Here is a 27,865-nt window from a genome sequence, read left to right on the forward strand (position 1 = left end):
GCGTTTGTTTTTGAGGAGGCTGGATTTTTAAAGTGCGTTTACTTTTGTTACGCATGGGTGGTTTTTGGTACCTGGGTAACCAGTGCCATGAGGTGATCGATGACCGGTGTTAGTAGATGACAACAAGTGGTTCAAAAAATATAAATAGAGATATTTAAAAACAAAAGTTTCGAAAAAAATGTCGATTATATTTAGATGCCCTCCAGAATTACTTCTTAGAGCAGCTACACGGTAAGTTTGCACAGTCCAGGCTTAACTAATGACTTAGCCACGGACTTAGCCCGTCGTGTTGCAACATGGCCTGTCAGTGTCGTGCCTATCAACGCCGACTTAGCCGGGGTTGTGGTGTACAGTACTCAAGCAATGTGTTAGGCCTACACAAAATAGATTAAGCTGGAATTGTATAACATGAGTATATTCGCCCGTATAAGCCTCATACAATTACTACATCATCAAAAGTGCATGTTTAGTTTGATTATTGTTGTTTGATTGTTTTTTATCAAACTTTAATTTTAAAAGGATTTAATTAATGCCGTGGTTAGGATTCCGGCACCGGAACTCAACTGCCCAGCGTTAGGGAATCCGACACGCTATTGCGCATGCCCAGAGCGAGGTAATCGGCGACTCTATATACTTATCAACAGCGATGGATCATTTCATAGCTGCGCCACACGGCGAACTAGCCTAGATGCCTACTAATACGGGCTGCCAGTTAGACGTGACCAATGGCCTTATTTATTTTGTAATTAAAAAGTGGTTGCTTCATTCATGTATAAACTTCATATCATTATGAATTATATAATTACTGTACATGACTAGTTTTATGATTTTTCATAACGCATTATACTGTACATAACAACATGCAATCACAAGTTGATTTGTTGACGGCAGCCACCGCGTGGATGTGAAAAAACTGTTCGGGAAGTCAGGGTCGCAACGCTAAAAACAGCATTACGATTCTTAGATAGATACTGATACTTATTAATATCATTATAATTATTTTAACGCGTGGCGTAGTCGTATTTTAATTATTAATTCATGTATGGCATAGGCCAAGTTTCATCCATCGCTCTCTCGCTCGCGCAACGACTATATCTAGGCTACAGTAAATCCCTATAACACTCCGACTCTCGGTGGTGTGGTGTGTGTGGCACTATTAGTGCAAGCTATAATTCACTTCCCAGAGCTCTGGGCATTTGAGTTCCGGTGCCGGAATCCTAACCACGGCGTTTAATTAATAATTTGATTCAAGTTCAAGTTTATAAAATGAGTAATCCAAGTTTTTGGGAATTTATTAATTATTTGGGAATGGCGTGATTGTACCTGCCAATGGGTTGTGTAAATAAACATAGTTGGAAATACATTAAATACAACATATTTAGTGGCACCAGTGCTGGTACTACTAGTTTTTAATATGTCATTTTGTAAACACCTGTAAATGTGTAACTTTCTTAAAGAAAGTAAAATATTTCTAATCAAACAATCAATCAATTAATCTTTACTTAAACAGAAAGAGAGAACGATTCTAAATGGGCCAACGACATTGACAAATGTAGTATATTATTCAATGCCTCCACTAGAGGGGGTGCTATACACTTATTAGTTTGCAACATTAATATAAATTAATACAGCCTTGATTTCCTATTTATAGTTTAATAATTTCATGAATTCAGGAAGGGAATGAGATTGACATCATTGACGTCTGCCTTGGGATTGGCTACTAAAATAAAACAGCAAATTTGCAGAATTGGAACTAAACTATTAAATAAAAGTCTTAATTAATCATGTTACAATATTTTACTTTTTGTAAAGATATTTTTGTTGGAAGGTTTTATTGCTGTAGAAGGTGTTATTTTAAATTCCCAGGGCCTGATTTGACCTCTATGGTCAAATAAAATATTGTTGCAACTAACATTGTTTTGATAAATAATAATTACACTTTTGTTTTTCCTGACCTGATTTTATTGTCTTTTTTTTGGTCAAATAAATAAATTATTAAAAGGAATTACATTCTAAAACTTCCTTCTTGTATATATATAACTTAATAATATTTTTTTTTTATGTTTATAACAAAATTGAATGCTTTTCGTCACTGTTTGTGAAATAAAATGATAAACTAGAAAGCCACTCCGAGAGTGCATACCTCCGCCTACTGTAAAATTCTCCTATATAAGATTTCTCCGGTAAAAAAAATATATATATTAATTGGTGTGTGTCTTAATGCTGTTTGTGATTTAGGCTAATTTCATTACAAGCATGTGTATGCGAGTTTGGTGTAATGGTTATGTAACAAGCCTTTCAGTTAACAATAGCTTCAGTTGACTAACAATAGAACAGCAACGCGAAAATCAAATGAGTGAATTTGAAAAGAAATAGGTTTTTTAAACTACTCGCATCAAAAAACGTGCACATTAAATCAAATTATGTTTTAAAATTAAAAATCACAAATTATAACTCTTGAATTGCCTCTTGTTAAAAAATGAAGTTTTTTGGACAAGTAGTTCTCGAGAAAATGCAATTTTAGTTTACTGTGGTCCCAAATGGTCCCAAAATTTAATGGAATGGTCCTTGACCACATATCTATCTGTCTATTCATTTTGGTAAAGATCTTGTAATTACATTTTGAGTAATCCTGCTAACAAACAAACAAACAAACACACGCTACCGATTACATATACCTCCTTGGCGGAGGTAAAATATCAATATTTTAATTTATATTTTGGTGTTTTCATGTATCAAATCTTTTTACGCAACATCTTATTTTTATAAAAAAATTGCTTTTCGTCTTATTTCGTTTATTTAAAATGATAAAATATTAATATTTTAATTTATATAATTTGAAGTTTTTTTCGTGTATCGAATCTTTTTACGCACCATAAATTTCATAATTAATTTATTTATAACAAAATTGAAGGCTTTGTGTCTCTTTTTGTGTAAAAAATGATAAGATTATCACTATTTTGCTATAATCATTGATAAGCCTACAAAACTGGTGCATATGTCTGTGTACATAAAATCCTATAATCATTGATAGGCCTACAAACTGGTGCATATGTCTGTGTACATAAAATCCTATAATCTTGAGCTTTACAGAAGCATGCCGAAAACATTTGATGTGAAACTGTAGTTTAGTCACATGATTTGAGTAAAGCCATGAAAATGTCAATTAGTGTTCTAGATTATGTAAACAAATGTGTTGTTGAATGTTCCCATAATGTCATGTCCGTCCTGAGTGATGTGGAGGGTTGCAACTTAATTAATGAACTGATCATCAATAAAACAACGAGAATCTTAAGATAGTTTGCCAGAAAGTTCTTGGAACTTTTATACCCAATTTAGAGAAATTAAAATAAACAAAATAAACGGATTTTGGCTGCCACCTTGGATTTGGGGTAAAAATCAGGGTGGCCCCAAGCTTATTTTGAAGAGTATAGTATTAGGATAACTGTCTAGGTAGATAGCTCGGCCGTGATTTCTTGACAACAGTTAAATGCTTGACTTGCGCTTGGATTTCAAGAGAAGTTGATGAGATGCTCAGTTACATAGCAACCGTATGACCACAACCCTGGTCCAGGGATCTCTGAACATTATGAATTAAAACAGTTAGTAATGTTTATTACATAGAATAAACATTATGGTAATATTACACTATACAATTATTGCTAATGTAAATAATGTACCATTATGTAATTTCAGTCCAAAAATAAATTGAATATTGTAATTATCCCATCATGGACGCCCTAGATATTATAATTTGTTTCTACTACAGTGTACTAGCTAGTATAGTCATTCTCTCCAATAACTGATCTTTTTGGGCCCAAAATTATTATTACATTTCCGTCATTTTGTTTCACAGGATATTTTCTCTTGAATACAGGTGTCCCAATTGAAGGGGTTTTACTATAAAGACAAATACAAATTTAATGCGCACAATAGAATATTCAAATAAATTAAAATTTCTAATGAAAATTGTATATGGTGTTTATTGATCATGCCAGGACGGTCTTAAAACAAACACATTTCCTGATGCTTAAGACATTTTAAGCAGGGAGTTTACAACTCCCTGCTTTAAGTCTGTACTTTGTTGAAATCATGATACCTGTACCCTTACCTGTAGTAAGATCATAACAAAAGATTGGTCTAAAATGTTTATCCATCTTAGTACGCCAGAATATATTTAAGCAATTTAAAAAGTCCAGTTAATTGTGGCCACCAGGTAGAAACTGAGTGTAAACTTAGTTTGTAATTTCACACACCGTAGTCCTTGTTATGAAAGTGAAATTATAAGAAACGCTTCCCTTGTTTCATTTAAGTTCCATCTTCAATTGTTTTAATATGTTATCAATATTCCATCGTTTTTCAGTAATTTAGAAAGTAATATAATTGGGTGCTGATCCCTTGACCACAAGGGAAGATTCAAATCAACATCTTTTAGGACAGGGGCACTTTACGTTAGTATCCCATTAAGGAGTATAAGTGGACAATAATAATCAATTAAAAACACAGGTTTTAAAGCTAATTTACGTCAAGTAGCAGCGTTTTGCAAGTGGCAATCTGCTTTTTGTCAAATCGACCAATTTACTTGCCGTTTAGAAAAGAGTGACAATTGAAATTGTCACTTTAGCTTAAAAGTGACAAATGACAAAGACACTTAGATGGTATCAGTAAGATTCACCATAGAAATACTCTCTAGATGTTGTTAGCATTTTGTAATCTTGAATGCAAATATCTGTTTTACTATCATACTGTACAGTAGGTGCTTTACTCTTAGATAACAAACTAAGTTTATTCTTCTAGAATTATAGAAAAATAGAACGCACCCAATAAATAAACAAAACATTAGATTGTCACTTAGTTATGAATGACAGCACAATAAGCAGACAGGTGTGAAATAATATAAGTAAACTCTCCCAGCACCGGGCTAACCAAATATTATTTTCCGGAAAGTCTGGTATTCGGAATCTTTTTTAAACGATAAAAATGAATTTCGGACCCTTTAAACCTTGAGAAAAGTCCGGTATTTAGAGTGTTTCTGGTTGTCAGAGAGTCTGGTATTGGGAAAGTCGACTCTATTCACAAAACATTTAGCTGTACAATAACGTTCTTATTCAGTTGGCGTGTGACTCTTATGGGCTGTTTTTACCTTTATGTACGTCCTATTGTTATTACTTTCACATAGAAATTTTTTTTGTCTTAAACTCAAACATTACTTACCACAAAGTAAATCCCTGACCACATCTGTGTACAAATGATATGTTGAACTAAACATTTTTATGGTCTAATTCTTTCAAATCTACGATGCAAAATAATATATTATCACAAATATTATGTCGACTGCCAGGTAAAGTATATCCTTATCGCATGTTATTGCAACTTACAACAAGGACTCTTAGATTTTATTGATTCATATCAATTTCAATTTTGATGATCATGCGAATAAAGATTTTGTAATTTGACCCAATATTTCTTGTTGTCATTGTTTGAAATTTACTTTTTATAGTTTAGAGGGTTTTAATATTAAATATCAACGTAAAAAAGTAGTCACATTATTAAAGAAAGACTCTGAGCTTTCAATTTGTGACATCATCATAGGGATATTTTGATTTGAAATGACCGATACCAACCTAGGTCAGGTAAATCGATGTGTTGTTGGTCTTCATCTGGACCTAAAAACCATCAAACCTTGTGTTTTATTGTTCTCAATATTTTATCTCTTTCTTTTTTGATTTATTTTGTGTATTGTTTAATATTTTTTTTTAATGTATTATGCATATGTATTGTTAGGTCCCTCATGAGACAAGCTTTTGCTTCTAGTTGTTATAACTGAATAAATGTGTATGAAAGGAGTGAGGACACCCGTCCCAATATTTCCGCACAATGATGTAGTTTAGTCATCAGTTGTAGCAAATCACCAGCTCCCTATTGTGCGCATATTGGAATGTGCTTAATTCCTCAATTTATCAACACTGGTTTTTTGTGAATTGTATCTCTATTATAAATAATTGATTTTCGTGTGATTCTTTGCACTCCGTGATCATAGATCCTAATCAAGTTATATGTAAGGTCATTGCATCAAATGTTGCAACTAAACTAGGTTAACAAACATTGATTTTTGCTCTAGGTCAATTAAATACTGTAAGATGCATATAATATTTCATAAATTGTTTCTTTTTATAAAGTCTAGTCTGTTTTTTAAACTTAGATGTTATTAACGTAGACTTGTATACGCTACTCCGTAAGACGGTAACACAGACTCTTAGCCAGATAGGAATTTAGTTTTTGTGTTGCCTGCCACCTACTTTGTAGTTGTTTTTTGTTGTTTATGATGTTTTTGTGCAATAAAGAATAAGATACAGGGGAAAATTCCGCAAATGCTGTGGAAGGCCTTTCTCAGTGACAATTTCTCTTTGCATTCATACTAGTAGTAAACATATTAATATTTTCAAAGCAGGTTATCTGTGTACGCAGCAGCAGACACAAAATGAAGGGAAATTGGATTGAATTACATAACGGTTATTTTGAGAATATGCGTTATTAATAGTAGTTAAAATTGAAGTGTAAAGGAATTGAATTGCAAATATGTAATAATTAATTACTGTACATAGGATAAGATACATACAATTAAATATGATATATCCTCGTGAGGTGGTTTCCCGAATGATCGTAAAATCAAAACGGTACTGGGTATGACCAACTAGCGTTATTGTCACCGGCTAGTCATCCATTCATAGAAGTACTAATGTAGTAGCCTACCTGTACGGTGACCATAGAATGTGACCCGAGGCATGACTAACTACGACTTTTAGATGATAGAAAGTTGAGAAAAATGTTACGATTAGTTGTACGACATGAAGATGTTTATGAAATTATGTCAATAATGTTTACACACTAGGCATACAAATAGTAATTTTTGTTAGTAAAAATAATTTTGAGTTAATAAGAATAAGATATAAGGAAGAAAAGTAAAGAGACTATGGAGCGGCTATTCCTGAATATACAATACTAAGTATCGTAGATTTAAATTATAAATTAGTACAAAGAATAAGATACATACAATGAAATATGATATATCCTATCAAACTACACACTTCTGGAAACAGGAGGTGAAAATATTTATATACGAAACAGATTTGTAGCGATTAAAACAATGAAGTAACCAAGTTGTCTGCTGTTATTTTATTTTATTTATGCTCTACCTTGGTATTGAGCACTCTATCCTAATGGTATGATACTTTCAACTTGAATATATATTTATTTACTATATGTAATTTTAATCAATTGAAATCTCTATTGTTGTAATTGTAGGCCTAATGTGTGCTTTGATCAATGTGGAAAGCGCTATATAAGCAATTATTATTAGTATTTATAAAAAATAAATAAAAACCAAAATAAAAAAAATCCTGTACATTAACCTCTGTATTGATACTAAAACCTCTCAACAAAACAGAAAAAAATTAAGACTTACTCCGGCCAATTCCAGATTTTTGTAATTAATGTAACTTTTAAAATCCACTAAATCTGAACTGAATAATAGAGAAATCTACACGGCTTGATTCTTAACAAAAAAATAGAAATTGCTAAGACAAAGACTTAGGTTAAGTCCGTCGTCGTGTAGTTCTTAACTCACCTTTGTGCTCAGAAGACGTCCTATGCAGTAATAGTTTACATTGATACCACATTGTTTCGTAATCAAAACAAATCTCCTAAATTAGTGTAATCATGCATATATTATACGTCAAATCGGTACGTCAAACGTCCCTCCTCTTCCTACTCCTTTCCTACTAAGTCTATAAAATGTGTATCTGTTCACGCTTGAGTGAACACAGATACACACAAGACTGGATTTTATTATGATAAATACGTTTCGTTAGACAGAGACTAATGAATTATAAATTATGCGTTAGAATTGCACGCACTGTTCATTTGTGAACTTGTCTTAATGTTAGCACCTGCTTAGTTTGAGCAAAGTGCTATTGTTTATAGTAAAGTCAATTGTTAATCATATGTTTACATTATTAACATAAGAAAGAATAAGAAAGCATGAGTATCGTAAACCAAATCTTTGCCTATTGTTTCATGAGAATAAAGAATTATCTTATCTTAACCTCTGTCTACACTAGTTTTGATGTGCCCAAATATGGTAGTGATAGTCCCAAATATAGTAGTGATATTCCCAAATATAGTAGTGATATGCCCAAATATGGTAGTGATATGACATCATCATGTCAGTATGTGGGCACATCACATTTTTTTGTCACATAAATTTGATAGTGTAGACAGCTTAAAATACTGTATCAGGGCCGTAGCCAGGATCTGTCAAGGGGGGGTTCGGACACTAAATATTTGGGTCAACCCCCCCCCCCCTGGGGGTGGGGCCTGATGCGAAGCGAATTTGTTAAATGACACCCCTAGATGGCCGGAAAAGACACTCTCGTGCAGCATGCTACCGATGAGCAAAAAGATCGTACTTTTTTCCTCCTTCTCAAACACGTCGATAATTTAAAGGACGATAACTATTTGTTGCCGTATGTTAGATGCGCATGCTCTGTGTGCGGAACCGCCGATTGTTTGATCATTTAATCCGTATTTTGTTTTGCGTTCAAGTTCAATGCGAACGTACATCTAGGAGCAGCCCCGAAAAAAGCACACTGGTTGAAGGCAAATGCTATTTGCTAGCTCTATCTATAATATTTATTTACAGCAATTTGTTGAGGAATATAAATATGTAAATAGGTGATATTGATACATTTTAGTACGTATCGGCTGGTGGTCTAGAAAAAAATAATCGGATGCCATAATGTGAACTACAGTACTTGATACCATAGATATTATACTGTAAAATATTAATATTCACTATAATTCTCTATGATACATTATACTTCATAGTCACACATAAATACTGATGTACGTCGGAAGGCTATATACTTTATGCATGCTGCCTGACTGCCAGTGATCTAAACAATTATTATAGGTACGCAGTAGTTGTCTGGTGGTGTCCTTTGTACGAATCGTTCGTGCCCCAGTTTGCTATGAGACGCGTCAATATCATGTTACATGCAGGGACCAAACATTTATTTTTCAGGTTAAAATCGCCAATTCATTTGCAGCTTTTAGAAATTTACAGACACGTATCGCTAGTTGACGCTCATACAGAGAGGAAGGTTCACGAACAAGTTTACAAATTTTTCAATTTACAAAAAACTTTTTGTACTGTGGGGCACGTATTTGGAGGATTTTTGGAGATGAGGGTGAGGTATTGGGCATGTCGGGGATGGGGGTTCGCAGTCGGTTAAGGGGGGTTCGCTGTAAAGGGGGGTTCGCCCGAACCATAAAACCCCCCCTGGCTACGGGCCTGTGTATCCCAACAATAAATGAACAATACCAAATTTATTGTTTCAATTTGTCAAGAAATTATTGTGAAGGTTTCTGAAATTTCTAATGTACATTTTCAGAATGCCCTTTAAAAATACAATTACTGCTTTTCAAAGATTACTACATAATCCCAATGCAATTGTGGAATTTTTTAGTTTGCATATTGAATGAAATTTCTTTATATATTTATTACTGTACATCACATATTACGGTATAAAGATAGTCAAATTATTCATTTATTTGTATCAACTTTTTTTTAAATTCTTTTTTTTCATCCATTCTTTTTGCTATATCATATTTAGCAATGTTTTTTTAATAATACTTATCATTTCATATTATAATACACAGTGTTTATATATGGTAATTTATGCAAATTAAGAAAAACTATCAAATTCTAATTGGTTACTAATTACATCATCAACTATTCGGTAAGCAATTAGATTATAATCAAATTTAAAATGTATACATATTTTTTTGCTGTTGTGGATAAAACAACAATCATATTTTTCTATATTTTTTGTTATAATCTCGGTGTTATTGTATCGTCCTAGTTGACAAGGGCTGGTCAAGCACATCACAAGATTATTACTTTTGCTTTTCCGCTACTCCCTTGTTATACTTATATGTTTTTGTTTGTTATGTAGAAAGATTGAAAATAAATAAATAAAATATATAATGAGGATTAAAGGTAAGCAATTCTACCATAGCCACAGTAGCCACATGTCATGTCCATTATAGAGGTTAATATCCCAACAAGGATTTCAACATTTTCCTTTGTTGGTCTATTTCCAGGTTACAGCTTGGTCAAGGTTATATATATCCTATATCTTTTCTCAATTTTTATATTTAAATTTTATTTTAAATATTTCTATATACTAAATATTTCCTATACCTGTGTATGTCATTGCTGAATGGGTAATTGAGGGTGTTCAAATATAATTACTCCCTAGGATAGGATAAGGCCAATGTTGGTTATCCAGGTAAGCTGTAGCAGCAACCTGTGAGATTCCAATGATATTACATTTTTGATAGATCTTCTTTTATTAAACCATGATATCATCGCATTTTGGTTGCGGTGTAGTAGTTTTCGTTCCTATGTTAAATCTGTTATCGTGTCACATTTTTGTTACAATTTTGTGGGGAGCCTCTAGACTGTTATTTCTTTAAAACAATATTAATCCAATGCCTCATTGTTTTACACTTTGTCATTTATCATGTATTTGTCATGTATTTTGGGATAAATAAAATGATATGAATTTTGTTATTTTGCAATAAGTTGGCCAGGTATAGAAATATGTACTATTAGAGGAAGTATATAATATAGTTTAGAGGCTTCAAAATGTTGAGGGGAAATTGTACAAACCTCAACAAGGGAAACACTATACAGCCAGAAAATAATAAGTAAATATTATATTATTTAAATCGTTCCAAAAGCTCCCATGTGAATACTGTGTGTTACCAGGGGGCTCCCATGTGTATACTGTGTGTTACCAGGGGGCTCCCATGTGTATAACTGTGTGTTACCAGGGGGCTCCCATGTGTATACTGTGTGTTACCAGGGGCGGATCCAGCATTATAGATTAGGGGGGCTAAATATTTCATAAATGATAAAAATGATCCCGTCAGGTTGCAGAAAAATAAAAATAGTGATTATTTTATTTAAAAAAGTTAAATTTTAGTGGGGGCTAAAGCCTGTTTAGCAACCGCCTAAATTTGCGCCTGGTTACTTGTATATTTGGGCTGTCATCCCTATCGAATGTACTGTATCTACCAAAATGGTTTCAAACTTACTTAAATCACAGTCACACTCAAGGATGGTAGATGTCCTTATACTCTTCTTCTCCATTATCATGTTTAAAAATCCTCAACGATATAAAAACGTAGAAAGAAATTATAACCCAAAAGGCCGATATATTTCAATCATTCCTTCACGAAACCATGATAAATCCAGTTGTTACGATGCCGAATTATTACCTTTAACTGTGATATATACGACATAATGAAATATAGTAGGTAAGATTATATCCAAAAAGCAGGAAATGCATTTACACAATATTTCTTCCTTGTTATTTAGTTTTCAAAATAAAATCCAAATAAATGATATATAAATCACATCATTGTGTCTTGTCTATACTATCAAACACAATACAGTTGTTGAGGACAATGTGCGCTCGCTCTTTTCGTTGGTTGAATTTTTTTTATATTAACCCCAACTTTCAGGAAGTAGTTGGTGTTTTTCTTTGCTAAAGTACTTTTTTCTTTTTATAGTATGTGACCTCACTCAGGATTTATAAGATTTTCAGATATATGTAAAATGTGTAAAGTCCTGTTTATTCAGCGAGTTTGAGTTTTGATGAGTAATTACATATTGTATTAATTCTGTAGTCAGTAACTACTTTATCTACTGTATATTAAAAATTAACTGAACATGAGGGAAAAAAGTATTCACATGAAGTAAATTAACTGAACATGAGGGAAAAAAAGTATTCACATAAAGTAAATTAACTGAACATGAGGGAAAAAACGTATTCACATAAAGTAAATTAACTGAACATGAAGGAAAAAAAGTATTCACATGAAGGAAATTAACTGAACATGAGGGAAAAAAAGTATTCACATGAAGTAAATTAACTGAACACCATTAAAAGTATGTAGGCCTGCAGAATACAAACTAAACGCTAATATTCTTACTTATGTACAGTAGGACCCAGACTTTATATATTTTATTTTTTATTTCACCTTATTTATAGAGGCTGACAGTCACTGTATACAGTGTATAAAATATACATTTATTACATGTCAACAATGCAATTCTTACATTGTTGAGTGTCTTTAAAAAACCTGTCTAAAATGTTTATTTTTTTAAGAATCTATTTAAAGCAAATTTCTACAAATAAGTTTAAAAAAAATAGGGATTATTATATTGTATATTTTAACCTGTGACCTTTTTGAATAAATGCCACAGTTTTTTTTCACTAGTATTTAGTCTTATTGAGCCCCTTATAGACAAACCAAAAACTACTGTATCCTACAATAGATAATAAAGGCCCCTTAGAATTTCAAAATTCATAATTATATAACTTTAAATGTCATGGCCTTTTATTTGGATCATATTCTATGATAAGGGGATGTCCTAATTAATTTATTAGGAACTTCAAGGTAAATTGTTATTTAGTATTATAACAAGTAAGGTTGGGGGAGGGGGTGTGTGAAGGGGGTGTTAAAGGGTGTGTGAAGGGGTGTTAAAGGGTGTGTGAAGGGGGTGTTAAAGGGTGTGTGAAGGGGGTGTTAAAGGGTGTGTGAAGGGGGTGTTAAAGGGTGTGTGGAGGGGATGTTAAAGGGTGTGTGGAGGGGGATGTTAAAGGGTGTGTGGAGGGGGGATGTTAAAGGGTGTGTTGAGGGGGGGGGGATGTTAAAGGGTGTGTTGAGGGGGGGGGGGGGGGTGTTAAAGGGTGTGTTGAGGGGGGGGGTGTTAAAGGGTGTGTGGAGGGGGTGTTAAAGGGTGTGTGGAGGGGGTGTTAAAGGGTGTGTGGAGGGGGTGTTAAAGGGTGTGTGGAGGGGTGTTAAAGGGTGTGTGGAGGGGGTGTTAAAGGGTGTGTGGAGGGGGTGTTAAAGGGTGTGTGGAGGGGGTGTTAAAGGGTGTGTGGAGGGGGTGTTAAAGGGTGTGTGTAAATTTAATTTACTTTATTTAATTTTTGATTCTAAATTGTTTGTGCTTTATTTTATCTTTATAAATTATATTTATTTTAATTTAATTTTTATTTTTACATGCTTATGTGTCTTGTTATGATGTATTTCTTTGAGGGTCCCTAATCATCAGCTTCGGCTGGATGGACCACCCTCATAAAATATTGTTCAAAATTATTCAAAAATAAATAAACTATATTTTGTTGCAACAATTTCTATCAGCATTTTTAAAAACTAAGTTTCAGTGAAAAGAGACAAATCATGCTTGCGTGTACTGGATGACATTGCTATTTACTTTAATCATACCATATTTCAATATCGTACTTAAACGGTTAATAAGTCTTACTTAGTTGCGGATAAGAAACTTAATCGCCATATCCCATAATAATCCTGTATATCCATTTTGCTTCTGACTTAAGCGTGTCTAGTTAGTCCATCCTTATCCCCCAGTCTTATTCACAAGTCTTCGTCTACTGCTTTTTTTATCGTCATACTGAGTTTAGCTTCTACCGTCGTTCAAGGACAAGTATCTCATTTAAGCCCATGGGGCAATTTCCCATTAGATTAGGGATTAACTAAGTACCTGCAAATTGGCAACTTAATCTTATTTTCAACGTCAACAAGAACTTATCAATCAAAATTTATGACAAAATTAAAAACTGAATGAATGGAGTAAAAATAATAAGTGTATACTTAATTTGTTTAATTTTATATCTTTTTTTTAAATGTCATTGATTTAATTTATTGATTTGTATTTTGGTCAAACAATTTATTTTTAAATTTGAGATGGTTAGATAGAAATATGTTGTTCTCCATGGTTAGATTAAGTATAAACTAAAGTAGTGTACTTAAAGTTTGTGAAGAAAGACATGATAATCCTTTCAAATACTGATTTACAAATGATAACAATAAATATATACTATACCTTATAATAATTCCTTTGCATAAGTTGTATAATAAATCCCAGAAAATGACATATGAACGTCAAATAATAAGTGTACAAAATATTACATTGACAAGGATGATCGAGTGCACTATGAGGTGGTCTGGTATGAGTAAGTGGGTACTTTGAATGTTAGCACAAACTATTCTAAGCTATTCGTCTTGTTTCCTTCCTCTTACAAATAGGAAAGAAAATTGATTTAGACCATAATATATGTCAACAGTGAAGAATCCTTGATTCTGTTTTAGTTTCGAGAGAAATTAAAAACATTTTCAATAAGTGATTAATTAAAATCTAATTACAGAATTTAAGAGGGGGAGGGGGAGGGGAAGGTTAATTTAACTGTGCCATTCCATACTTGCTAACAAGCAGTAAGTAAGTACTTATATTGTTCAAAGAGGAAGTTCTATGATTATTAAAAATGACTAGTCTTTTTTTCAGTTATTTCATCACTAAATTATTCTTCTATGTCTACAACAATGCCATTGACATGTTAATTAATATTTTTATTTCTAAAAGATAAAGCTTACTTTTTTATTTAGTTTAAATCCGTAAAACAAATGAAATACCTGGATGGTGTCTGGCGTGTAATAATTAAATGTAGTTATTTTTCTTCTTTTAAAGTACCAGGAGGGACCTCATATAAGTATGAACTAAGTGAAATAAGGGAGATATTAAATTGGAAGACGGGTTTGTCTAACAACATAATTTGTTTTTTTTTTACCCTGTAACATAAATTTGTAGATTACTAAATTCAAACACTTATTTTATTCTGTTTTGCAAATTGTAAAAAATGGTTTTAACTTTCAATTAAAGAATTAAATTGTCAAAATTGTATTATAACACTACTTGGCGCCACGTTAATTCTATAAATACTATAAATTAAGATAAAAGTTCATTAACCTTTTAATAAATAAAGTGAAACTCCTAAATTAAAAGTTTGTGAGTACTGTATGTCGCTTTATTGTTATTATCATTTTCTTCGTATATTTTATTTATACAATATATTTTGAGCAAAAGTGTGAGAGATGGTTTGAGAGTATTTAATTGAATGTTTTACGGCATTTTTCTTTTTCTTCACATAATAAGAAGGATAGTTACTGTACATCATATTTTAAGAAAATTTACTTTTTCAATCATTAACGGAAGAGCTTTGCTTGTGGTGTTTTTGGTTTGTTTTTATTAAAAAGGTCCTCTTTTCCAATCCTACTTTGTTATCAATCATTTTTTCTTTAATAATCTAGTTGACTGTTCATGTGCAGTGACACATTATCTATATCTACTCAGATGTGCACATTATTCACACACACGCTGTCTTGATGAGTCTTTGATTGATTAATTGTAAAAACAATATATACATTCAATACACATTCCTTCATTGTATCCAGCAGGCTCTGAATTACCTAAAAGTGCACTTTATAAGCACATCATCCAATCGACCCAGCTTGTCTCTCTTTCCTTATTTAAATTTTTGGAAATTACAAGCCAAAAGATAGAACAGTTAAGTTCAGTACTAAATTTTACAACTTTTGAGCCCTGTCCCCTTAAATCATATACAAAGTTCCTTAAAAATGTTTCAAAAATCAACTAACAGAGAAAATTTAAGAAACTAATCGTTTTGTATACAAACGTTTCAGAATAGTATAGTTTAAATAGCAATTCAAGTTTAAAGACAAACATCTCTTGTGTTGATCTTGTTTTCAATTTTATTATCATCTTTTAATTAAGATTGACACAGTTTTAATTTAGTTTATGCTGTTTAAGTCAAGGTTTTCCTTTGACCGTGATTGGTTGAAACAATTAACCTAGCTACTGGCAGCGAATCAGTTGGCAATGTACTATTCCTATTGTAGGTTTGTTGAATTTTAATATTTCATTTTAAAATTTATGTTGAATTATTGAATCTCATAAATTCCCCATGGATAAACAGCCCTTTAAGTTTGAACTTAATAATTGTTTTTGTTTTGACTTGTATAGTATAAAACAATCAAGTCCTTCACAATAACAATGGCAAAGTTACAATTTTGACAAATTGTATTTAATTATTGATATTAATGAGAGGCGGGAATAATGAAACGAATTGATTGAAATGTTATATTAAAATTTAAATAGAACTTTTTAATTCAATAGTTTATTTGTTGCAATTGTACAGTATGTTATAAAGTATTTTAAAGTATTTTAAAAGTGTTTAAAGGCCAGGTACGGGCAAAAAATTTCTATTGATCATACATTCCAATAATTATCGATCTATAGTTTCCCCTATGTTTCATAATTTTGGGGATTTTATTTGTGTTACATGAGCTTGTTGAAAATAAGCACTTTCTTATCAGTGGGGGGATAGTTCAAATTACACAGTAAAATCTCTATTCTTTTGTACACAAATTTTGTAAATAGAGAGGCATTTTAAAAAGCTATGAAAAATAAACAGTGTGGTAAAAAATGTTATCAGATGACTAAATATAGGTAATATAACTTGAATTTTACATTTCTTGTATTTTTATTCAACTTCAGATTTTTATTTTTATGCTATAGCAAAAATTATCCACCGTATATCCACCATCTTTTTTCACCTTCTAGGTAGTCACCAGACATGCTATTACATTAGGTTAAACTACCTAACTACTGAAAAAAGGTCTTCCTGGTTTTTATGGCAGAATGTTGCCAAATTTTCTATTTGATCATATTAAGGGAAATTCATGTTTTTTCGTCTTGATTTCTGTTACAAATATTTGATTTATGTACAATTAACCAAATATTATATTTAAAATTCATGCCTGTACCTGAGCTTTATCCTATTATCATGACAACTTGAAGACACCTTTCGTAGAATTTTTTTTTTTATAATCCCAACGAATAAAGTCTATGTATGTCTATTGTTCATAGTACAGTATTGAATAATGTTCTTAAACTATGGCTAAAATTAAGATCAAACAGATGTACTTAACTAAGATCAAAGTAAAGGCCAATTTACACAGACGAGCGGTAAAAGTAAGCAGAAAACCACATAGAATCTACTATCCTGAGCGGAAACTGCATGTCCGCATTTTCTGTAAATGGTCAGAAAAAATAACATAGATTATATATTGTTGTTACCGTTACCACTGGTCTGCTGCTCAGCATTGTGTGTAAATGGCCATAAGGAATAGCATTCAGTCTATTTGTATTACCGTTACCACTGGTCTGTGTATTGGCATTCTGCAAATGAGTATCTTCATATATTTGATTACACAAACAACGTTTTAAAGCATATTGTGTTTTTAATACTCACCTTTTGTCCACGAGTAGTTTATTTTCCGTGTTTTTGGAAATTGCTTTCGAGGCAAAATAGTTTTTTTCTTGAAAGATCTTTGGAAACTTTTCGAAATCTGTTGCTTAAAACACGCCCAGCGCGAACTGTTAGTATTTTCCATGATTGATCTGATGCCGGACGATGATGATGAAAGATTACTATTGTCCAAAGCCGATTGGGATTAAGCGCTGAGGCCCTGAATAAAGCGTCCACACTTGCACAGAGTATCCAAATAAGTACACACTAAGTGATTTTTCATGGCTAGACTGGTAAAATAAACGGAAGTGGCGCATGTGACTGCAAATCTTGGGCGCGCAGGCAGTGTTTACCAATAAAGTTGTTGGTAATTATATTGAATAGCGCCTTCCTGCTAATAAGCGCTGCCTCTCGGTTGATTACAAATAATTATGACATTGGATTAATTCCAACTTTTTCCTTTTCCTAATTGTATTAATTTGTTTCATGTTTGAGAGACATGTATAACATGGCTTGTGGAACTATGTGTACATTATTAATGTATTCAGAACATGAATGCTTTCTTTTGTATTAGATTTAAATTCAGGGCCAAATATTTGACTTTAGTACTATGATGATACAATCACAAAAAAAAGTAATTTTTTCTTGAAATAACTTAATTTAAATCGTTTTGACGCCATCCTTCCGCTTAGTAAAGTTCTGAATGCATGTTATTTTTTTATAATATTTTTCTTCAATTTTAATACATATTTTGACTTAGATATTTGATGTACATTGTCATTTTATTCTTGTTTTGATTAGTACTGTATTATTAAACGTTTTTTTTTTTCAGAAGAGCATCGATAATAATTTGATGATTCAATCTTTATTGTCCTTTCATTCTTGATTTGAAAGACTATTTTGTTCTTAACAGCATTAATAATAATTTTGATGATTTCATTATTTTATTCTTGATTTTATCTTTAATATTAAAGACTTTTTCTTTCAGAAGAGCATCAGTAATAAAATGTAAGCCTGTGTTTAGTAGGACAAAGACGCATCAAGCAGCCGTCTGCAAAGAACTAGGAAAACCGCTTTTGATTACACAAGTTCCTTCTGTACAAGATTTAACGGGAAGCCAGGTAACTGAACATAATCATATTCTTTATTTCAGTTCAGTTCAGTTTTATTCGGTTCACTCAAAAATACAAAGACAAACATAACAGAAAAAAAAAGCACAAGATAGCAATATTAATAGAATGAACCGAGGAATAACCCAAGAAAGTTTAAAAGAAAACTTATTTCCATTGGGGTCCTTAGATATAAAAATAACACTGATTATTCCACTTAAAGCGCCCTATGACTACTGAAAGGTTAAAAAATTGTACAGTAAACATGATAAAGATTACACAGTATTTTGATAAAATGTGATTTTACATATTTAAAATTTAAAACGTAGTTAAAATATTGCAATGTTTAAACGTTTAATTGCACCTAATACAATTGCCTAAAGTTAAAAATATATAAAATACTTTATTTATTTATTTTTTTATTTGAGGTTTTTAAGCACATGTGGCCAAGGATTACCATTAGTAAATTAATCACTGTCCTATCAGATAGGTGCTAATCCCCTTCACTGTCCTATCAGATAGGTGCTAATCCCCTTCACTGTCCTATCAGATAGGTGGTAATCCCCTTCACTGTCCTATCAGATAGGTGCTAATCCCCTTCACTGTCCTATCAGATAGGTGGTAATCCCGTGATACAGGTGCTATTTAGTGAACAAGTTCACCAGGATAACCCCCTACTCATCTTGAATGATGAACTGAATTGTTTAAAAGTGCACAGATTATAACTGTGTACAGTGGATAACAGAAAATGTGTAATTTTTGTCCATTATTATTTCTTTTCTTTTCTAGGTACGAATCGCTGTTCGGTCATGCGGAATAAACTTTGCAGATGTTCTTTTAGCAGCAGGGTTGTACCAAGAGAAACCCCCTTTACCATTTATACCAGGTACAGTAAATTCAAAGGTTGGGTTCAAATCCTGGAATTGTACCAGGGTATTTCTCATAGCTTAAACTAAGCCAAGAATTAGTCACTAGAATGTATAAGCACCTTTATTCAAATGTCAAATGAAACTTATAGTAGTCTTTAAATCTGTTCATTATTCATTTTTGAATGTTTATATTGACTCGTCTTTCCTTCCTCAAAAATGATTTAGGTCATGCGTGTCAGTTAAAACAACAAAGAATTACTGCCACTTTGGCTTCTTTTGTAAGCTTTAGCAACGATTATTAAAACTTTAAAACCACTGGATTTACTTTATCTATTCAATGTTAAAATTTCAAAGAGGAACAGAAAGACATTAGAAATAATTTGAGAAAGATGTAATGTATTGCACTACTCACTATAATAGTGTGTTTTTATTATTTCTTTTAAGATTTCTTGTACCAGTATTTTATATCAATAATGTTTGTCATTTGTTTTTGTCTAAACTACATCCTTAGTGACAATAAGCCACTAAAGTGACAATACCAACAAAATGTCCCCATAGAAATAGAATACAATTTTGGTTCAAATAAAATGTATTGTATTCTAGCCATTTGATTTGTTAAATATTAGTTGTATATATTACACATGGGTAGGAAAATCATCCAAGCGGAAAACCCCTAACCGCATCACCCAAGTGTCGTGGACAAACCCGCATATCATCGCTTCACTTCTGATTTGATTATTTCATCCTGTTTTTACATTTCGTTATCAAAAGATCCTCAGTCAAGCAATCAAATGCTTAAGAAAACCAATTATTTACTCGCAAATTTCCTCTGAATGCGTGTGATATGATCAAGTAGCTCCTGTATTTTTTATTTTATTTTTTTCTAAAGTTCAAAAAATGGTTTTAAAATAATTTTGTACAACTTTCTATGCATCATTTTTGTATATTTAATTGGTGTTATGATGGAGTAAGGGCAATTATTCTGTTTGCCTTGTGTTATTACTCCTGGTTAAAACTAATAATTAATAATAACAACAACTAGATGATATTTTCTTCAAGATCTTCTTTTGTACTTATTTTGGAATGTAAAATATAGATAGTATGATTACATCTAATTGTGTAGTAACTTAGGTGGAGGGGAGGATCAATTGAAATTTTTAAATTTGTTTTGTTTAAATTTGACAAAGATCTTTTATGGTACCGGTAGAACTTTTAGATATATGTTATGATTATTTGCTCCTGTATTTTTTTATTGTTGTCAATACGTTCTGCTTCATAGAATGTAAAAATATAATTTAGATGGAAGAATAAGTTGACAAAAGATCTTTTATGGTAAAATTTATATATAGAAATGACATCTGCTCCTCAATGTCAACAAATGATGACTACTGATGAAGTGGTATTGGACACATCAGCTTTACTTGTTAAAACATGAATGAAATATTGTCATTTCGCATTAGTCATCAGCGTCATTATGATTCCGTGAGGATTGAGGAATTTTCAATGTCGTTCTGGAATGGACAACTGGTCAAATCCATCAGAATGTCATCTTCATTAGTATCTGACTAGGCGGGGTTAAATCATTCAATGTTGTGTGCGATTCTAAAGGTTTTTGTTTACGGCCAGGAATTATTTGAAAATGACGCAAATTGATTTATAATTATATATTGTTTATTCTGTTATCATACATTCATATAATATATATCTTCATGCATGGAGAAATAAGTAATCCATGCTCTGTTATATTTTATTTTGGAATAAGAAAAAAATAGAAGTATAATTATTTAAGTGATTTTTCATTTTGATGGAGACATGTTTCTGTCTTTTTAATTTGCTTTTTAATTGAATAAGTAAGAATTGTAGTATTTTTTATTTATAAATCTGAAACTGAAGAAGTTTGAAAATCTCAGTGGAATCTACTGAATGAAACTAAACAATTATAGACAGTTCAGATTAAATTTTTCTTGTAAAAACTAAAATTTAAAATATAAAATGAATATATTTTTCCTATTAAAATTTGTTTTAAATGGTTTTGAATCCACAGAATATTCTATAAGCATGAACAAAATTCTTGTGCCTTGAGCCACTGTACTTTAATCAATTATTACAGCATTTACTATAATCTGGTTCAAAATAGATTGATTCAATTGGCTAGGTTGCCAGAAATACAAATCTCCATGGTTGCCTCCTGTCCTGTTTATCAGTGTTTGTCAGTATACACAATTTATATTTATCTGAGGAATTCTTTTAAATGACATCATTAAGTATTTCCTTCAATTTTGCTTTTTCATATTTTTCCAACATTATTAATTCCAATAATTTTATATCACTGACCATGACATTTTTTTCAGTGGATGTAATAAGAACCCCTGAAACATATAAAAAGTTTTTTTATTTTATTTTTAGGAACGGAGGTATCGGGGGAAGTCGTAGAAGTCGGTAAAAGTGTGAGGAAGTTTTCGAAGGTCATTATTTAATTTGTGTATCATTTTAAGATTACGTGCTTTTGAAATTGATGATTGGTTTGTGTTAAAAATGTCTCAATACATTTCATTGAGCTCTTAACAATTTTATACACACATTGGACAGTTATATATATTATATAATATAATATTTTGTCTTTTTCTATGACCATCATATATATATAATAACACGAGTAAGAGATAACTAGATCGTCTGCTTACAATGCTCGATACAATTGGTAGAGCTAGATATATATCAACAATAAAAATAAAACTTTATTACTTCATTTTATTTTTATTTTTGATATATATCATAATGTATACTTTTGTTCCTTATATGGAGATAATGACTAGAAACGGTAAATAATCGCCAATTGTTGTCATTTTCAGGGAGATCGTGTTTTAGGACTATCACAAGCTATGCAAGGATATGCACAAGAATGTGTTCTTGAAGAAATGGTAAAAAGAACAATCACAATCTACGAGATTTGTGACATTCATTTCACTTGTTAAAATTGTGCATAAATTGAGAGTTGCATCCTTGTATCAATCACCCTTCTTACCTTTCTATCACTTTTTAATATTTGAATTATGCACAAAAATAGATAGTTTTGATAATAATCTTTACATCTTGGCCAACTCTTTCCTTCCACATTTTCTTATGTAATTCTATCTTGTTTCCGACTATGTCTTATTCCACGGTGGTGTACTCCTCTGGGAGAACAGATTTTAACTGAAGAGGACACCCAGTATAAAGACCAAATAAATAAAAATAAGTTAATAATCCATTCTTGTCTCTGCACACATTTGGGAAGTTCAATCTTGTTCTCACTTGCGTTCTTCAGGCTCTACCCATTAGTTAATGTTACTAAAATCATTTCTGAATATTTGCGGTTTCTAAGCGGAAATTGCAATCAAAGTTTCTGATTGTGGCATCAATTATCGCCAGAGTTTAACGTCCTCTAGCGGTGGAAGTTATGATTCATAACTTAATCACGACCACCTTGGTACGACAACACTGACGCTTAATTTTGCACGACAAAAACTTGTTTCATTTGAGAGGATAAAAGGGTGTTTAAATTAACTGAATATTTAAGTTTATGTGCCGCAGAGGCTCTACAGTGGTGTAACCACCTAGAGCCTGAGGGCCCTGGTTTAAGAAACCTAAGTGGCCCACCAAGTTCAACGCTGGAGACCTTGGGCATTTTTAGCCTGTTTTATTTTAATGCATATTTTTTCCCTATGGGTACTGCTCTGGGGCCCCTATAAGCTCCGGGGCTCCTGGGTTTAGACAGTGAGCGCTAATAGCTGTAGCTGTTAAGCCACTGTGGATCTGGGCCTCCGTGGTTAAATATAGTTGATCCGACGAAATCGCTTCTGCAAGAAATGAATTGGCTTGTATTCTGTTTAATTTCTTGCAGAAACAATCTTAAAATAATCTTAGAAAAGTCTTAAAATAGTCTTCTTAACATTTGGTAGTCATTGACTGTTATTGACAACATTAGTAATGTTTTTTTTCTTTAACATGAATCAACTTTGTCCTCTATAGACTAGATAACTATGACACTTTCAAGATTTATATTTTCTTTCTTTAATTTAGGATTTATGGCGATTACCTGACAGCATGAGTTTTGAAGAGGGCGCTGCTTTACCCGTAAGCTATGGGACAGCGTGGCTTGGCCTAACTAGAAAATCAAATACCAAAAAAGGGTAAGAAAAAACACAAATCAGGAATATGAAAGCAAAAATGTGTATGCATAATATTATTACACAATTATTATTTGTAAAAAGACTAGAATTCCCTCTTCATGCAGTGAAGTGTCCAGGTCCTTTGTCTCTATGTATTTTTAAACATTTTGTCTAAAAACAGAAACTCAGATTTGGCTTGATATCAAGTTTTCATGGTTTTGGTAGTTCAAACATTATTGACATATCAATCAAAAGAATTATCTACCCTTTAACATTTTACTTTAAAATGCACTATATGACAAATCTCTGAAGCATGCTTAAATGTTGTGGGTGTGGCTAAAAATTAGAATTTAAGAAAACTTTCGCAGAATACTATTCAGGGTGACGCAAAGGGATCACATTTGATTTTGGGGGTGTGACCTCAGATTTTTTTATAGTCATGTCATAAAAATACAGTATGTCTTTTTCCTGGTCATCATCGTACATGGAATACTGATGCAATAAATTGATACAGTATAATACTAAGTTGAAATATCTAGTAGAAACTCAGCAGACATGTATGTGGGCAAAACAGTCTGCAATACCTATTAAAGCATAATACCTTTTAATGGGTCAGTATGATGTATGAGAAATTGTAGAAAAACTGTAGTATTAGCGTAAGCAAGAAATATTACGATAAACATGAAAGAGAAAAATGGTCCTATGTATCTTGTTTCACTTACGATGTAACTAAAACGAATTGGACAAACTAACGTTTTATGGATTGATTCATGTAAATACGCTAGAGAAAAGAAAGTGATAATATTTGAAAAAAGATCATCTTTAATATATTTATAATAAGAAGGGGAATGACTTAAAACGGAGCTAGCATACTTAGAATTCAAATGGCGCCATGGAAACACAAACATCTTTACTATTACTTCCCTCTTCTTCCTTGAGGAATTTTATTGGCCTCCATCTTTTACAATCAGTCCACCTGTTTCGGCTGAGTCATTGATGCGGCCATCACTATTTATTGACCTCATTTTGGCTCCGTTTATTTTAATTTTGATTCGATTTTAAAAGTAAATGAACTTTTATTTGTTAAGTGAACTTTTATGTGTGAAATGAATAATTGTTTTTGCAATTTGAAAGGTTGCAAAAAATGATTTAATTGAATCCATTAAGATTTGATGTTTTTGTTTCTAATAAAAACAATCATTTTCAATTTGGGTTAGAATTAAAGCTTCAAATCATTTTATATAATTTGTGATGTCCCCATAGTCACCATAACCGATGAATGACTGTCCTATACACAAGGGTAAATAATTGAGTAAAGCATAAATATGAATGATTAAATGATTTATATTAACCTTTTTTGTTTAATTTTTCATTGATTGGTGACAAAAAAGAGTTTCGTTTCCAATTTCTTCATCGTCTTTTATCATTTATGTTTGTTCTAGATAAGTTGGGTAATTGGCTACCTGGTTTGACAGTTACGACGCAACTATATAAAAAAAACTTTTTTTACAATTGCAATCATTTCAAAAGACATACAAATTTAAAAACGAGGGTTTATGATAAAAATAGCGTTCATGTGTTCCTTATATTGCAGGGAAACAGTACTAGTAACAGCTGCAGCAGGAAGCGTTGGCCTGGCAACCATGGACCTTGCGACTAATGTTTTTGGAGCAAAGGTTAATATATCTGTTTAACTCCATTTATTTGGCCGTATTTTCCTACTATTTACAGAAAAAAATCAAAACATGAGGTTTAAAATACTGTATAACCGAAAATTAAAATTGATGTTTCTACAATGTTTGCTTTAAAAAACTATATTAGTTTAGGCAGTTTAGGCCCAGAAGTCTTGAAACAGGCCAAAAAGTCTTTTGCCAATTAATTGCAGTCAAGGGCACACAGTACATTTATGATTTAGTTTGATAATTAATTTGGAATGGATCTGTGGGAAGAAACTGTTTAGTGTCACAACCTGTTTGAATCATTCCGCATTTTAGGATCTGTAAAAATTTATTTTAAACTTTATTTGTGAAGGTGATTGGTGCAGCTGGTGGCCCTGACAAGTGCTCATTGGTCATGAAGAGAGGGGCAGCCCACGCTGTGGATTACAAAGCGGAAAGTATTCGTGAAAAGGTGAAAGAGTTCACCGGAGGTAGAGGAGCAAATGTGATTTTCGATGCTGTAGGGGGAGACGCATTTAAAGAGTGTTTAAGATGGTGAGGTCGAAAGAATCTTGAATAAAGTATATCGTATATCAGAATTTGTAGATATACAAATATGTTTTGTAATAATAACCGTTTTTCAGTCGCAGTATAAGGACGTTCTGAGCATGCTCAGAGCTGCGTAGACAGCGTCTGTAATCAAATGCCAGTTTGGTCCTATATACAGTGCTGTAACCTAAAAATGTATTAATTCAATGATAAAAACTGACTGCAAATTTAACTTTAAGAAATAAAGCACCGTCATTTTGACAAGTTATTAACATAATGACTGTCTTTTTCAGTATTGCTTGGGAAGGTCGACTTGTCATCATCGGTTTCGCTGGGGGCAGTATTCCCAAAATTCCAGCCAATATCCTTCTGGTGAAAAATATCTCTGCTATAGGACTTTACTGGGGTGATTTTCGCAATAAGGAATTGGAGACTTGGAAGGCCTCAATAAATGAAGTTATGTCTTATTTTGAAAAAGGACAAATTAAACCGCATATTGGAAGAACATTTCCCCTACATCAGGTTGGTTTAAAGGATTTAAATTTAAAAAAAAGTACCAACAGTTTATCTTTCAAGAATTTGCTGAAAGATGACATCATAGAACTTTTCATGCATGTAATTAATTTAACTAAAGGAAGGAATATGCCCCACTTTTTCTAAAATTAACAGTTTTGAAATGCTACTGTACTTCTCAATAATAAAATTTATTTTATCGTTTTTCATTTCAGGTTAACGAAGCATTTAAGTATATACAACAGAGAAAATCAACGGGTAAAATTGTACTAACCATGTCATAGTAGGCCTACAGTAATAGACACCTTACCTACTAGATGCTGTATTGTACAGTGGGGCTTCTCAATATAATACTCAGGTCTGGAAATACTACTGTATACTGTATATATACAGGCATTTCAACAATTTAAAATCTTATCTAATTTCTATCAATATATTATTTTTAAATGTCTTTATCTTGACTAGGATGCAAGTCCAGCCACTTAAATTTACTTTTTGGGTGCTTTACACAAGAACAAATAAGCTGACAACAAATGAGTTTGCATGCAAGAATTTGAGTGTCAACCTCAGTGTCGACCTCAGTGTTGACCTCAGTGTCGACTTGTTCTTTTGTTTGTATCATTTGAAAGTTTAATATACAATTAATTATGTAAATCATAGGGATTATTTTAGATTTCTAATTTTGTTTTGCTAATTTAAGATAATTATATTTTAATTAATTCAATCAATTTATATACTTTTTTATAGATATAAAATATTTAAGAATATATTTGAACCGAAACTAAAATATAAAGTGAACTTTTCACAAAGAGCTAAATATTAGCGACATTTCACATAATGCAGATTACATTAAAGCAGCTAAATGGATTTAATTTGGATTGTATCATCCATCAATGTGTCATGCCGTAATAGCACCAGCAGCAGACTATGTAAACAATGTGATGTGACCAGCATCTGTCTAGCAAAGGTTTGCTTCTGGTTTCCGCACACATACAATAAGGCAATTTCAAATTCTTGTTGACTTGGAACTGTGATGAGCTTTCTAAAAATAATTGTTCAGAATGTGCAATTAATCAAACAAAAGGTGGCTTAACTGCTTTATTTTAATAGGTCCAAACCTTAGTATCCTCCATGTATCTGGCTTCGTATCTTATAGGTTTTCGAAAAATATTTACCAAAAGAATGATATAGTTGTGCAATACTAACATCAAGATATATTTCCATAAATCTAAAGCAAATTGCAAAACATTAATGTTGTTTTAATGCTTTAAATGTCATTTATTACCCTTGGGGTATTAACTCCTAAATGTTAGGCCTCTACAGATTCTGATATCATAATTAACAGTTACTGAATTCAAGTAACTTTCTACGCCTGACTGAACATGTCTTTAAAGCTTGCTACTGTACAGTTTCCGTCAATAAGTTTCTTGAAGCATTGTATGGAAGGCAATCGGTGCTAACAAATTTTTGCAATAGTTAATATTCAATGTTAATAGTATATTATAAATTTTGAAGGGTTAGGGTTAGGGAAAAAAAGTTTTGTTAAAAGCCCTCAAGTAATGTTAGCCTTCAATGCTAGCTGCGTGTAAGTGTAATCAGTTCCTCAACTCTCTTCCCTAAGGTCTCTTAGTTGCCAAGTTGCCGTGGCGTCGACCCTGGGACTTAAAGTTCATTTCACGCCAAGGCAACACATTCGCTAATTTCATTTGTAAGCCATCATTCATTGCGTTTAATTTGGGAGGTACGAAG

General features: G+C 32.1%; 2 protein-coding genes across 2 annotated transcripts in view; one reads left to right on the forward strand and one right to left on the reverse strand.

Moving 5' to 3' along the window:
* LOC140058510 (uncharacterized) overlaps nucleotides 1-11,651 on the reverse strand; it is a 60,447-nt gene extending 48,796 nt beyond the window's left edge. Inside the window, exon 1 of the mRNA XM_072104148.1 lies at nucleotides 11,164-11,651. Coding sequence (XP_071960249.1) covers nucleotides 11,164-11,224 — 61 coding nt within the window. The 5' untranslated portion in view covers nucleotides 11,225-11,651. The remainder of the gene's footprint in view (nucleotides 1-11,163) is intronic.
* On the forward strand, nucleotides 82-27,709 carry LOC140058511 (quinone oxidoreductase-like protein 2 homolog). Its single transcript, XM_072104151.1, has 11 exons — nucleotides 82-231; nucleotides 18,256-18,388; nucleotides 19,166-19,262; nucleotides 21,652-21,710; nucleotides 22,098-22,166; nucleotides 23,308-23,417; nucleotides 24,991-25,072; nucleotides 25,428-25,609; nucleotides 25,897-26,125; nucleotides 26,332-26,374; nucleotides 26,582-27,709. Exons 1-11 carry the CDS (start codon nucleotides 179-181, stop codon nucleotides 26,641-26,643), a joined length of 1,119 nt encoding a protein of 372 aa, XP_071960252.1. The 5' UTR covers nucleotides 82-178; the 3' UTR covers nucleotides 26,644-27,709.
* Nucleotides 27,710-27,865: the final 156 nt, after the last annotated feature.

The sequence above is a fragment of the Antedon mediterranea genome, chromosome 9 (assembly GCF_964355755.1).
Source record: "Antedon mediterranea chromosome 9, ecAntMedi1.1, whole genome shotgun sequence".
NCBI classification, from domain to species: Eukaryota; Metazoa; Echinodermata; class Crinoidea; order Comatulida; family Antedonidae; genus Antedon; species Antedon mediterranea.

Bases quoted from the DNA above. Each gene is read 5' to 3' on its own strand.
- LOC140058511 (XM_072104151.1), top strand. From the start codon at position 179: ATGTCGATTATATTTAGATGCCCTCCAGAATTACTTCTTAGAGCAGCT. The intron at 18,389-19,165 runs GTAACTGAACAT...TTTCTTTTCTAG, and splicing joins AAGATTTAACGGGAAGCCAG to GTACGAATCGCTGTTCGGTC. The intron at 21,711-22,097 runs GTCATTATTTAA...TGTCATTTTCAG, and splicing joins GTGTGAGGAAGTTTTCGAAG to GGAGATCGTGTTTTAGGACT.